A 14,583-nucleotide genomic window follows, 5' to 3' on the forward strand; every position below is an offset into this window, starting at 1 on the left:
CAAGAATGTGCAAACTTGGAGGAAACACATGGATCAAACAAAGCTGAGGCACACAGACGAGCCAGAGCAGTCAGACAAAGAAACCGTCGATAACCAACCAACCTACCAGCAGTCTTCAGTGGACTCAAGGGTCATCAGTGAACCCGGAATTTCCATCATGGACTTGTTCAATAAAAATGGACTTGCAATTCCTGACATGGCCACTGCCACCCCCAACAAGTCAGCCATCCAGCCACCAGCCACAACAGACTCCGCACATTCACCCAAGGCCGGAATCGATTGTCATCTATGTACATGCTGTTTGTAGCCACCAGATGGTGTCATTGTTGGAGACCACTGAGCAGCACGCACATGGCGCTGCTCTGGTATAAAAGGCCAGCCATTTTGTGAGTCAGGCACTTTGGGCCATAATAAAGCAGAACCAAGGTCGTACCTTGCTTAGTTAAACAGTACTCAGTTTGTACCTTTATTCCATAAGTAACACCTTGGCCAACACTTATTCCCTTAATCAGCAGCACCAAAAATAGGCACACCGCTCATTTACCTCATGGTTATTGCAGGGGGAGATGAGGAGAATTTCTTTTTGCTCAGCGAATTGTTGCAATCTGGAATGCAGTGCCTGAAAGGATGATGGAAGCAGATTCAATAGTGACTTTCAACACAGAGTTGGATAAATACTTGAAAATTAGAAATTGCAGGGCTCTGGGGAAAGAGCAGGGAAATGTGACCAATTGCATAGCTCTTTCAAAGAGCCGGCACAGGCACGATGGGCCAAATGGCCTCCTTCTTCTGCACTGTATCATTCCAAGATTCTAACACAGCAAGCTTGCTTCAACAGAACCTCCCAGTCTCACGACTCATGGTCACTATGAACAGCAAGGGCAGCGATATAATGGAAACACCTTCCCCTCCAGGTCAGACACCATCCTGATGTGGGCCTAAAAGGTGGCTCCATCATCATTGCTGGATCAAAATGTGGGAATTTCTGACTTAACACTGTGGTGGAACCAGCACCACTTCAGGAGACCACAGCTCCCAGAGATGAATGGCCAGTGTGTAGCCCATCAGGCCAAGGGAAAGGTCCATCTCCACATCCAAGTCAGGGCAACTAGCTATGGAAAATATATATTTACCTTGCCAGCAATGCTCACATCTAGAATCATAGAATCATTCGAATGGTTGCAGCATAGAAGGACACCATTCAGTCCATCGAGCCCATGACGGCAAGAGCACTTCAACTAGTCCCACTCCCCCATCCTTTCCCCGCAGCCCTACAATTTGTTTTTCCTTCAGGTACTTATCAAATTCCATTTGGAAGCCACGATTGAATCTGCCTCCACCACACTTTCACACAGTGCGTTCCAGATCCTAACCACTCGCTGCGCAAAAAAGTTTTTCCTCATGTCGCTTTTCGTTCTTTTGCCAATCACCTCGACTTTTCTGCCAATGGGAACAGTTTCTCGCTATCTACTCTGTCCAGACCACTCATGATTTTTAACAGCTCTATCATATCTTCTCTCAATCTTTCCTGCTCTAAGGAGAACAACCCCAGCTTCTCCAGTCTATCCACGTAACTGATGTCCCCCATCCCTGGAATCATTCTCGTAAATCTTTTCTGCACCCTCGCTAAGGCCTTCAGATCCTTCCTCAAGTGCGATGCCAGAATTGGACACAGTACTCCAGTAGGGGCCGAACCAGTGTTTTATACAGGACAACAAACAGAAAGAGAGAAAAATAAAAGCCTGCACTAGGCCCAAAGCGGCTCTGCTCTGAATGATTTGAGAGAATGAATGGCATGTTTGAATATTCTTTGTTATCCAGGTTGCCAGTAAAGTTCTAGGGATTCCGGTTTCCCAGATTCACATCTCCGAGACAAGCACCAACACTGTCCCAAACTCCAGTCCAACAGCCGCCTCGGCAAGCTCCGACTTGAACGGAATGGCAATTTATGTAAGAATCAACTTCGAAAAAAAATATATTGAATTTATTTTTTCATAAAAATTCTTCAGTTTACACAATTCCACTTCAAGCCCTCCCATAAAACGGGCAATGACTCAACCACATTGACAACAGCAATGGTGTCCGTTTGTTTCAGAACGCATGTCACACCCTTCTGGCCAGGCTGCAACCGTTTAAGCTCGCTGATCCGAAGGGCACCTGGGAGAACTGGGTAGGTACTAAACAATTAGCTGCAACGGTGTTTTGTTTCTCATGACTAACGCCTCTTGTTTCAGTGATGACAACGTCTCACTGTGTCGGGAGACAGCGAGTATTCGATGCTGATTTACTGATCGCGTCATATCGAAGGTAAATGTCTTTACAGGTACCACTAGGACTCCTGGACTGCGTTCAATCACCAGAAGTGGGGGATGTCGGAGGGGAATTTTCCACAGTCGTTTAGTCCCCTTATTTCCCCTGGTTTCTTTTCCTGTTCCTATGTTCTTATCTGAGAGTCCAAATCAATTTCCCTTTTAGCACTTCTAATCTGGTCTTTCACCTCTCCATAAGCAGAGCTTGGCCTCCAGTCGTCCTGGTTAACCCTTGCCATGGACCAAGACCTAGCTCTATCAAGCCCGTGTAATGGCTGGTGTGCAACGGCCACCAAACGTTAAAAAAATCCATCCATAGGCATCTTCCACCCTTTAGGATGTAGTTCGGGACCTAGAATGTCAGGTCCCTCATTGAAACACCTGTGAACTCATCCCTTTTTGGTGTGGACTGCCTAATACTATACCCTTCCTATATTTCTCATGATTATCTTTGCTTTTGTTATGCGAATCCCATGAAGCTTCACCTTATTTTTAATCTATCTAGCCCCAGAACTGTTATCTTTGATACAAAACCTTTTCACCATGTAGGAATGTGTTTATTTTGTACACTGTGCATCTCGCCTTTGAAGGATGTCCCACTGCTGATCCAGGAGACCTTGTAAAGAGGTCCAGTGTGACCTCTGACCTCAGCTGCCCATGGCAGTGACCGACAGCATGACCTCAAGCCTTTGAGCCCATGTGCTGTGGCTGCGGTGTAGCCTGTGGCTCGTAAGAACATAAGAATATGAGAAATAGGAGCAGAAGGAAGCCATTCAGCCCCTCGAGCCTGCTGCGCCATTCAATAAGATCATGGCTGATCTTCGACCCCAACTCCGCTTTCCTGCACTATCCCCATATCCCTTGGTTCCCTTAGTGTCCAAAAATCTATCGTTCTCCGTCTTGAATATATTCAACGACCGAGCAGCCACAGCCCTCTGGGGTCGAGAATTCCAAAGATTCACATCTCCCTGAGTGAAGAAATTTCTTCCCATCTCAATTCTAAATGTGGACCCCTTATTCTGAGACTATTCCCCTAGTTCAAGACCTTCCAGCTGGGGGAAAAGGTACATGAAGTAAGTCACCAGTCCTTTGTAAATCGCATTCAAGGCTGACCCGCAACAAGATATACGGCTGGTGTGTGGGAGAGATCATTAACATTCTACTTTGATTCTGCATTGTCTTTCCTCAGGTCTCCGCAGCTTATATGGACAGAGTGAGCCTGTCAGTGGCAGGGTTCTACAGGTAAATGTCTACCTCCACTTGCAGTTGGTGGGTTTGTAGCTAGACCAGCCCCTGAGATAGACAGAGCGGTAAAATGGGCAGACACACGGCAGATGCAGTTTAACGCAGAGAAGTGTGAAGTGGTGCATTTTGGTAGTTAGAATGAGGAGAGGCGATATTAATTAAGTGGTACAGTTTTAAATGGGGTTTTAGGAAGAGAGAGACCTGGGCGTGTATGTACGCAAATCTTTGAAGCTGGCAGGACTAGTGGAGAAAGATGGTACAAAAAGCAGACAGGATCCTGGGCTTTATAAATAGAGGCACAGAGTACAAAAGCAAGGAAGTTATGCTGAACCTACTTAAGTACTGCATCCAATTCTGGGCACCACACTTTAGGAAAGATGCCAAGATCTGGGAGAGGGTGCAGAGGAGATTTACTGGAATGGTCCCAGGGATGAGGGCTTTCAGTTATGTGGAGACACTGGGGAAGCTGGGATTGTTCTCCTTACAGAAGAGAAGGTTAAGGGGAGAATTAATAGAGGTGTTCATGGCCATGAAGGGTTTGGGCAGAGTGGATAGAGAGAAACTTTTCCCACTGGCAGGAGAGTCGGTAAGCAAGGGATACAGATTTTAGGAAATTGACAAAAGAACCAGAGGGGTGACTTTCTTTTACATAGAGCGTTGTTATGGTATTTATATCAGGGAGTTGCAATGCACTGCCTGAAAGGGTGGTGGAAGTCTATAGTAACTTTCAAAAGAGAATTGGATAAATAACTGAAGGAGAAAAAATTGCAGGCTATGGGGTAATGAGCAGGGGAGTGGGACTAATCGGATTGCTCTTTCAAAGAGCCAGCACAGGCACGATGGGCCGAATGGCCTCCTTCTGTGCTGTCTGATTCTATGAAGTCTCTGGTGTTTGACAGAGGTGACACTGCATTAGAAGCCAGGAGTGTGCTGTCATATCTCTCACAGTGTGTGCCTTTTATGGGCATATTGCAATGTACTATGGGGACTGGATCATTTGCTGCAAAGCCTTCTGCACTCACTGTACAGACTGGTCCAATCCATCACTCTCTGTTAATATATTTAAGCAATGTCTGTCGTCGGTAGAATTACCCTTCAGGGTATTAAACAACTGGTGAGTTCCTGATAGGGCAGGTTCCGCCTGGTCTGTGGAAGGAGAGGGTTTAGTGGCTTTGAAGTGTCCTTGTCTCATGTTTTGCTTTCTCAAGTGAAATGGGCCGATCCCATTGGCAGAGGGAATCCGCTAGGGAGATTCCTGGTGTCAAAGGTCGGAAATATGTGAAAAGCTGGGAGAAATATGCTGAGCTTTTCCTCCTGGATCAGAGGTGTTTGAGAGGCAATTTATGAGCTAGTTAAAGGGAAGGTGTAGATAAATCCGCAATAGTACTTTAAGTTACAGAGCAAGAGAAGGACAAGGGGACACAGCCTCCGATCAGTATAAACTAACCTTATGACTGATATCACAAAACTCTTCTTAAACAAAATGACCAAGGCATGGAATGGACTGCCAGGAAGAGTAGCAGAGATGGAAAACCTGGAACCTTTTAGGGGCTAATCAGGTGCTGCAATACGGTGGGGGAGGGATGGAAATTAGGATCCCTCTGGATGGATGAATTAAGGTGGTCCGTGTTATGTATGTAAACCTGTAAATACCATGTCTAACCACCAGAGGGCTTATCCCCTGGAGTTCCAAGGGATCCCACAATCTCTTGGGAGCACCTGTATAGAAGGAGGCCTCACAGGCTGGAGAGGCACTCTGAGATCTGTAATAAAGGATTACGGTCACACCTTACTTTGAACTTGCAGTATCGAGTCTGACTCTTTATTCAAGACGTAACAGTCTGAATGGCTGAATGACATCGGTAAAGTGCGCAGAGGTGATTCTCGGAGCAGTAACATCTCCTCTTCCACTCAGTGCCCTTCTATCACTTATTTTTGAAGTGCTCTGTTGCTGACTTTTTTTTAATGCATATTTTTGGTTCTTTTACCAATTATCTTAAATCTGTGTCTTCTGGTTACCGACCCTCCCTCCAGTGGAAATTTACTTTGTCAAAACCCTTCATAATTTCATGTGAAGAATTTCCTGCCATGAGTCTTAAATGTTTTTTTATTCGTTCCTGGGATGTGGGTGTCGCTGGCAAGGCCAGTATTTATTGCCCATCCCTAATTGCCCTTGAGCAGATGGTGGTGAGCCACCTTCTTGAACCGCTGCAGTCCGGGTGGTGAAGGTACTCCCACAGTGCTGTTAGGGAGGGTGTTCCAGGATTTTGAGCCAGCGATCATGAAGGAACGCCGATATATTTCCAAGTCAGGATAGTGTGTAACTTGGAGAGGAACTTGCAGGTGATGGTGTTCCCATGCGCCTGCTGCCCTTGTCCTTCTAGGTGGCAGAGGTCGCAGGTTTGGGAGGTGCTGTCGAAGAAGCCTTGGCGAGTTGCTGCAGAAAACCTTGTAGATAACAAAGTGCGCTTTCAGTTGTGCTGAGATTTGCTACGAATTGTAATATTGCAATTTGCAATGAAATATTGCAAAGGGCCATGATTTGTAAAGGAACTGACGTGCGTTAATGTTCTCGGACAGGACTCCTGATTTGAACTACAACTGGGAGTCGAACGAAGGAAAACCTTACAATTATTTTAGCTACGGTGTGGCTTGCTCTGAGGTTGAAATTGACTGTCTGACTGGGGATCACAAGGTGAGCACCCATCAACAACAATATTGCATTTATATAGCATCTTTGACGTAGTAAAACATCCCAAGGCGCTTCACAGGAGCTTTATCAAAACAATTTCAGACCGAGCCACAAAACTTGGTCAAAGAAGTAGGTTTTAAGAAGCATCTTAAAAGAGGAGAGAGAGGCGGAGAAGTTTAGGGAAAGAATTCCAGAGCTTAAGGCTGTGGCAGGTGAAGGCACGGTCACCAGTGGTGGAGTGATTAAAATCAGGGATGCTCAAAAGTTCCGAATTGGAGGAGCCCAGATATCTCGGAGGTTGTTGGGTTGGAGGAGGTTACAGAGATAGGGAGGGGTGTAGGGCTGGAGGGGGTTACAGAGATAGGGAGGGGTATAGGACTGGAGGAGGTTACAGAGATAGGGAAGGGTGTAGGGCTGGGGGAGGTTACAGAGATAGGGAGGGGTGTAGGGCTGGGGGAGGTTACAGAGATAGGGAGGGGTGTAGGGCTGGAGGAGGTTACAGAGATAGGGAGGGGTGTGGGGCTGGAGGGGGTTACAGAGATAGGGAGGGGTGTCGGGCTGGAGGAGGTTACAGAGATAGGGAGTGGTATAGGACTGGAGGAGGTTACAGAGATAGGGAAGGATGTAGGGCTGGAGGAGGTTATAGAGATAGGGAGGGGTGTAGTGCTGGAGGGGGTTACAGAGATAGAGAGGGGTGTAGGGCTGGAGGGGGTTACAGAGATAGGGAGGGGTGTAGGACTGGAGGAGGTTACAGAGATAGGGAGGGGTGTAGGACTGGAGGAGGTTACAGAGATAGGGAGGGGTGTAGGACTGGAGGAGGTTACAGAGATCGGGAGGGGTGTAGGGCTGGAGGAGGTTACAGAGATAGGGAGGGGTGTAGTGCTGGAGGAGGTTACAGAGATAGGGAAGGGCGAGGCTATGGACAGATTTGAAAACAAGGATCAGAATTTTAAAATCAAGGCGAGCACAGGAGTTTTGGGTGAACAGGACTTGATGCAAGTTGGGACACAGACAGCTGAGTTTTGGATAGTCTCAAGTTTATGGATGGTATAAAATGGGAGGCCGGTCAGGAGTGCGTCGGAATAGGCATGCTCAGTGGGTAAATGCACCATGGAAAATGGGAACAAGACTTGCATCTCTTTAGCTTCTTTCACGTCCTTGGGATGCCTCAAAGCCCTTTACAATCAATTTAGAACATAGAAACATAGAAACATAGAAACATAGAAAATATTAAACTTATTAAAATGTAGCCACTGTTGGAAACTTGACAGCCAATTTGCACACAGCAAGGTCCCACAAACAGTAATGTGATAATCACCAGATAATCTGATTTAGTGATGTTGCTAGAGGGATAAATATTGGCCAGGATACCGGGGAGAACTCCCCTACTCTTCCTGAAATAGTGCCGTGGGATCTTTTACTTCCACCTGACAGGGCCTCGGTTTAGCATTTCATCCAAAAGATGGCACTTCCGACAGTGTAGCACTCCCTCAGTACTGCACTGGAGTGTCAGCCTAGAGTTTGTGTTCATGTCTCTGGAATGGGACTTGAACTCACAGCCTTATATACCACGCCGAGGCGAGAGTGCTACCCACTGAGCCACAGCTGACAACTCAATGTAAACCCACTCAACTTAAGAGCAAAACACCATGATAAATGAACCTGAAGAATTGGTGTACATCTCAATCATGTGCATATAACTCGATACCTGACCAATGAACAGGCCAAAGAGCTGTGTCAAACAGAAGAACATAAGAAATAGGAGCAGGAGTAGGCCATACGGCCCCTCGAGCCTGCTCCGCCATTCAATAAGATCATGGCTGATCTGACCATGGACTCAGCTCCATTTCCCTGCCCGCTCCCCATAACCCCTTAGCCCCATATCATTGAAGAAACTGTCTATTTCTGTCTTAAATTTATTCAATGTCCCAGCTTCCACAGCTCTCTGAGGCAGCGAAATCCATAAAATTACAACCCGCTGAGAGAAAGAATTTCTCCTCATCTTTCTTTTAAATGGGTGGCCCCTTATTTTAGGATCATGCCCTAGAGTTCTAGTCTCTCCCATCAGTGGAAACATCCTCTCTGCATCCAGCTTGTCAAGCCCTCTCATAATCTTATACGTTTCGATAAGATCACCTCTCATTCTTCTGAATTCCATTGAGTAGAAGCCCAATCTACTCAACCTTTCCTCATAAGTCAACCCCCTCATCCCCGGAATCAACCTAGTGAACCTTCTCTGAACTGCCTCTAAAGCAAGTATATCCTTTCGTAAATATGGAAACCAAAACTGCACGCGGTATTCCAGGTGTGGCCTCACCAATACCTTATATAGCTGTAGCAAGACGTCCCTGCTTTTATACTCCATCCCCTTTGCAAGAAGGCCAAGATACCATTGACCTTCCTGATCACTTGCTGTGCCTGCATACTATCTATTGTGTTCCTAACACAGATGAGACTGCACACAGGGAGGTTAAAGTAACAGTGACCCCAGTCTTTAATAAGACACTCCAGAGTGAGGAACAGGCCTTAGGGACCGGCTTATATACAGTGCTCCCAAGGGATGCTGGGATCCCTTGGGACTTCAGGGGACACGCTCCCTGGTGGCGGAACATGGGAGTGCATGCTTTACAGATACACAACATCACTCCCCGCCAAAGTCAAAGTGAAAACTATTTACAAGGTGAGGCGGTCGGGGGCCTTTCTTTCCCTGGTGGACCGCCTCGGTACAAATGTCTGTTCTGGTGTGTTGGCTGTGACCTCGCTGGGCTGGCATGTTGTTGGCCCAGCAGGGCTGCTGGGTGAGCCTGGCCTTGCTGGGCTGTTGGGCGTGATGGGTTCGATTTCCTGGTCCGGCGTGGTGTCATTGATCCTTTGGGTGTGTGTTGTGGGCTTGAAAAAGGTGGTGTCTGCTGTGGGTTGTTCAGGGCAGTCTGTGAACCGCAGCCTCGTTTGGTCCAGATGCTTTCTGCAAATTTGTCCATTGTCTAGTTTGACTACAAACACCTTACTCCCTTCTTTAGCTATCACCGTGCCCGCGATCCATTTGGGACCATGTCCATAGTTTAGCACATACACAGGGTCATTCAGATCAATTTCCCGTGACACAGTGGCGCGACCATCGTTTACATTTTGTTGCTGCCGCCTGCTCTCTACCTGATTATGCAGGTTGGGGTGAACCAGCGAGGGTCTGGTTTTAAGTGTCCTTTTCATGAGTAGCTCAGCCGGGGCCACCCCTGTGAGTGAGTGGGGTCTCGTGCGGTAGCTGAGCAGTACTCGGGACAAGCAGGTTTGGAGTAAGCTTTCTGTGACTTGTTTAAGGCTCTGTTTGATTGTTTGTACTGTCCGCACTGCCTGCCCATTGGAGGCTGGTTTAAACGGGGCCGAGGCGACATGTTTGATCCCATTGCAGGTCATGAATTCGTTAAATTCGGCACTGGTGAAACATGGCCCGTTGTCACTGACCAGTATGTCAGGCAAGCCGTGGGTGGCAAACATGGCCCTCAGGCTTTCAATGGTGGCGATGGCGGTGCTTCCCGACATTATTTCACATTCAATCCATTTGAAAAAGCATCCACCACCACCAGGAACTTTTCACCGAGAAACAGGCCCGCATAGTCGACATGGATCCTCGACCATGGTCTGGAGGGACAGGACCACAAACTTAGTGGTGCCTCCCTGGGCACGTTGCTCAACTGAGCACACACGCTGCATTGCCGTACACAGGACTCTCCGTCAGAGTCGATACCGGGCCAACACATGTGGGATCTGGCTATCACTTTCGTCATTACTATACCCGGGTGTGTGCTGTGGAGATCCGAGATGAACATCTCCCTGCCCTTTTTGGGTGCACTACATTGTTACCCCACAACAGGCAGCCTGCCTGAATGGACAGCTCGTCCTTTCGCCGCTGGAACGGCTTGATTAGCTCTTGCATTTCAACGGGGAAGCTGGCCTAGCTCCCATGCAGTACACAGTTTTTGACTAGGGACAGCAGAGGATCTTGGCTGGTCCAAATCCTAATCTGGCGGCTGTGACAGGTGATTTATCATTTTCAAACGCTTGCATTACCATCAACAAGTCTGCGGGCTGTGCCACCTTCAACAAGTTTGCAGGCTGTGCCATTTCCACCCCCGTGGTGGGCAATGGTAGCCAACTGAGAGCATCCGCACAGTTCTCGAAGCCTGGCTTTTGGAAGATGGTATAGTTATACGCTGAGAGCGCGAGTGCCCACCTTTGTATGCGGGCTGAGGCATTAGTATTTATCCCCTTGTTTTCAGCGAACAGGGATATGAGGGGCTTGTGATCGGTTTCCAGCTCAAATTTGAGACCAAACAGGTACTGATGCATTTTCTTCATCCCGAACACACACGCTAATGCCTCTTTCTCAAACATGCTGTAGGCCTTCACGGTCTTAGACAAACTCCAAGAAGCATAGGCGATAGGTTGCAACTTCCCTGCAATGTTCGCTTGTTGTAATATACACCCGATTCCGTACGATGATGCATCACATGCTAGCACAAGTCTTTTACACGGGTTATACAATAGAAGCAGCTTGATGGAGCATAAAATGTTTCTGGCTTTCTCAAAAGCAATTACTTGTTTTTTCCCCATACCCAGTTCTCACCTTTACGCAATAACACATGTAGGGGCTCTAAGAGGGTGCTTAACCCCGGTAGGAAGTTACCAAAATAGTTGAGGAGTCCCAGGAACGACTGCAGCTCTGTGACGTTCTATGGCCTGGGCGCGTTCCTGATAGCCTCTGACTTGGTGTCTGTGGGCCGAATGCCTTCCGCCACGATCTTTCTCCCCAAAAACTCCACTTCTGTTGCCATGAAGATGCATTTCGACCTCTTCAGCTGCGGCCCTACATGATCCAGTCGCTGGAGGACCTCCTCCAAGTGTTGTAGGTGCTCAACGGTGTCCCGACCCATGACCAATATGTCGTCTTGAAAAACCACCGTGCGTGGTACCGATTTGAGTAGGCTCTCCATGTTTCTCTGGAAGATCGCTGCAGCCGACCAAATTACCAAACGGGCATCTGTTGTAGATGAACAGTCCCTTGTGTGTTTTGATGCAGGTGAGGCCCTTCGAAACCTCCTCCAGCTCCTGCATCATGTATGCCGAAGTCAGGTCAAGCTTGGTGAACGTCTTGCCTCCTGCCAGTGTTGCAAATAGGTCGTCGGCCTTAGGTAGCGGGTATTGGTCCTGTAGCGACAAACGAATAATAGTTACTTTAGAATTGCTGCAAATCCTTACCGTGCCATCACTTTTGAGTACTGGAACAATCGGGCTGGCCCACTCGCTGAATTCCACTGGGGAGATGATGCCCTCGTGTTGCAGCCTGTCCAGCTCGATTTCCACTCTCTCCCTCATCATGTGAGGTACCGCTCGCGCCTTGTGGTTAATGGGTCGTGCCTCTGGGACCAAGTGGATCCGCACCTTCGCCCTGGAAAAGTTTCCAATGCCTGGCTCAAAAAGGGAAGGAAATTTGTTAAGAACCTGGGTACATGAGGCCTCATCGACATGCGATAGCACTCGGATGTCATCCCAGTTCCAGCGGATTTTGCCCAGCCAGCTCCTTCCAAGCAGTGTGGGGCCATCGCCCGGGACAATCCAGAGTGGCAGTTCGTGCACCGTGCCCTCGTAGATGACCTTGACCATGGCACTGCCCAGGATAGTGATAAGCTCTTTGGTGTACGTTCTCAGTTTTGTGTGGATGGGGCTCAGGGCTGGTCTGAATGCCTTGTTGCACCACAGTCTCTCAAACATCTTTTTACTCATGATGGATTGGCTAGCGCCAGTGTCCAGTTCCATGGCTACGGGTAAGCCATTCAATTTTACATTTAGCATTACAGGTGAACATTTCGTCGAAAATGTGTGCACCCCATATACTTCAGCATCTGCCTCCTCCCTCTGAGGCTCGAAATTGCTTTGATCCACCATGGACCGATCTTCCTCTGCCATGTGGTAGTTAGCAGGTTTTGCAGAGCTTGCACCTCATCTGCAAGTTCGTTGGAGGTGCCCCATTGTTCCACAGCTCTTGCAAACATGCCCTTTGAAGCGGCATGAATAGGCTGAATGGAAACCTCCACAACGCCAACAAGGTGTGAATTGCCTTGCATTCATCCTTTGTTGCGGACTCTGAGGTCTGCTCATCTGGGTCACCTGAGGCCTGCTGGCAGTTGCAGACTCGTGGTTTCTGCCCTGTACATTTCTGCTCGCAAACACAGTTCCAGTTAATTTATGAACATTGCTAGCACTTGTGTGCTGAGAGATTTGTTTGGTGTTATCATGGGTGGACATAAACGCCTGTGCTATCGCAATGGCCTTACTGAGGGTCGGTGTCTCTACAATCAAAAGTTTTCGTAGGATGGTCTCGTGGCCAATGCCCAGTACAAAAAAGTCTCTGAGCATTTGCCCCAGGTAGCCATCAAACTCACATTGTCCTGCAAGTCGCCTTAGCTCGGCGATGTAGCTCGCCACTTCCTGACCTTCAGATCGCTGGCATGTATAGAACCGATATCTCGCTATCAGCACGCTCTCTCTCTGGTTAAGATGTTCTCGAGCCCGTGTACACAGCTCCAAATATGACTTATCTGAGGGTTTCACCGGAGCCAGAAGAGACTGTAGGTCGGTGCCCCGCAGACCGTGAGGATGACCACTCTCCTTTTTGCAGCGCTTCCTTCACCGTCCAGCTCGTTGACTACAAAGTACTGGTCTAGCCATTCAACATGGGCTTCACAGTCCTCACCCTCCGAGAACTTCTCCAGGATGCCCACGGTTTGCTGCATCTTTGCATTGGATTTGTATTCTCGTCGCCAGTTATTGTGTTCCTAACATAGATGAGACTGCACACAGGGAGGCTAAAGTAACAGTGACCTCAGTCTTATTTAAGACACTCCAAAGTGAGGAACAGGCCTTAGGGGCCGGCTTATAAAAAGTGCTCCCAAGGGATGCTGGGATCCCTTGGGATTTCAGGGGATGCGCTTCCTGGTGGCGGAACATGGGAGTGCATGCTTTACAGATATACAACACTATCCTTTGGTGTTTCATGCCCAAGTGCACTGCGGCACTTTGCAATCTTTCTCCAAATAATCACTTGCTCTTTGATTATTTTCTGCATAAGTGCATGACCTCACACTTTTCCGACATTATACCCCATCTGCCAAATTTTTGCTCACTCACTTAGCCTGTCTATGTCCTTTTGCAGATTTTTTGTGTCCTCCTCACGCATTGCTTTTCCTCCCATCTTTGTATCGTCAGCAAACTTGGCTAAATTACATTCAGTCCCTTCTTCCAAGTCATTAATATAGATTATAAATAGTTGGGGTCCCAGCACTGATCCCTGCATCGCCCCACTAGTTACTGGTTGCCAACCAGAGAATGAACCATTTATCCGAACTCTCTGTTCTCTGTTAGTTCGCCAATCCTCTATCCATGCTAATATATCACCCCCAACCCCGTGAACTTTTTTCTTGTGCAGTAACTTTTTATGTGGCACCTTGTCAAATGAAAGTACTTCAAAACAATGCTTCGACTAGTGTAGGGAGAGAATGGGAGGACTGGGGAGGGTGGGTGAGGGTACCGAAGACTAACCTCCCGTGTAGTAGCCAAATTAACCTGTTTACGGTGACGGCGTTTGTGAATTATGCAGCTAGCGCTGGTTGGCGATCCTCTAGCTATGGGTCCCTGACATCAATCTGTTCTATATCACCGTGTGGTGTCGTGTCGGAGAGCGCGGGGTCTCCCGGGAAAGACTGATGGTTCTGTGTCACGTTTGAAGCACACGTCTTCACTCCGAAACCTCCTTGATTTCAGAACCTCCGCACTGACATCGTCATGGACGTCGGGATGAGCCTGAACCCGGCAGTGGACATTGGGCAGGTGAGATGTCGCTAGCTCGCGAGCTGCGCTATCGCAGGCCTTTAGCGGGGGCAGTGGGAAAGAAGGAAGGAAGACGGATATAAAGTTGGAGAGAAAGAAAGACTGACTTGCACTTTCCGAGCGTCTTTCATGATCTCAGGACGTCCCAAAGTGCTTTACAGCCAATGAGGTACTTTTTGAAGTGTAGTCATTCGTGTGGAAAACACGGCAGCCAATTTGCGCAGAACAAGCTCCCACAAACAGCAATGATCAGATCATCTGTTTTTATTATGTTGATTGAGGGCTAAATATTGGCCAGGACACCGGGGAGAACTCCTGCTCTTCTTCAAACGAGTGCCGTGGGATCTTTTACATCCACCTGAGAGGGCAGACGGTTTAACATCTCTTTCAAAAGAGGAGAGGGAGGGTGTGTGAGGTTACGGTCAGTGTTTGCGGAGAGAATGGTTCAGTGAC

The 14,583-nt window shown here is 48.0% G+C and overlaps 1 protein-coding gene across 1 annotated transcript in view; it reads left to right on the forward strand.

The window, feature by feature from the left end:
• xdh (xanthine dehydrogenase) overlaps positions 1–14,583 on the forward strand; it is a 178,034-nt gene that overhangs the window by 143,086 nt on the left and 20,365 nt on the right. The window contains exons 28-32 of the mRNA XM_070884265.1: positions 1,822–1,950; positions 2,096–2,170; positions 3,499–3,551; positions 6,135–6,249; positions 14,065–14,130. Of these exons, the coding sequence (XP_070740366.1) occupies positions 1,822–1,950; positions 2,096–2,170; positions 3,499–3,551; positions 6,135–6,249; positions 14,065–14,130 (438 nt within the window). The remainder of the gene's footprint in view (positions 1–1,821; positions 1,951–2,095; positions 2,171–3,498; positions 3,552–6,134; positions 6,250–14,064; positions 14,131–14,583) is intronic.

This window comes from Pristiophorus japonicus, chromosome 7 (assembly GCF_044704955.1).
Source record: "Pristiophorus japonicus isolate sPriJap1 chromosome 7, sPriJap1.hap1, whole genome shotgun sequence".
Classification (NCBI taxonomy): Eukaryota; Metazoa; Chordata; class Chondrichthyes; family Pristiophoridae; genus Pristiophorus; species Pristiophorus japonicus.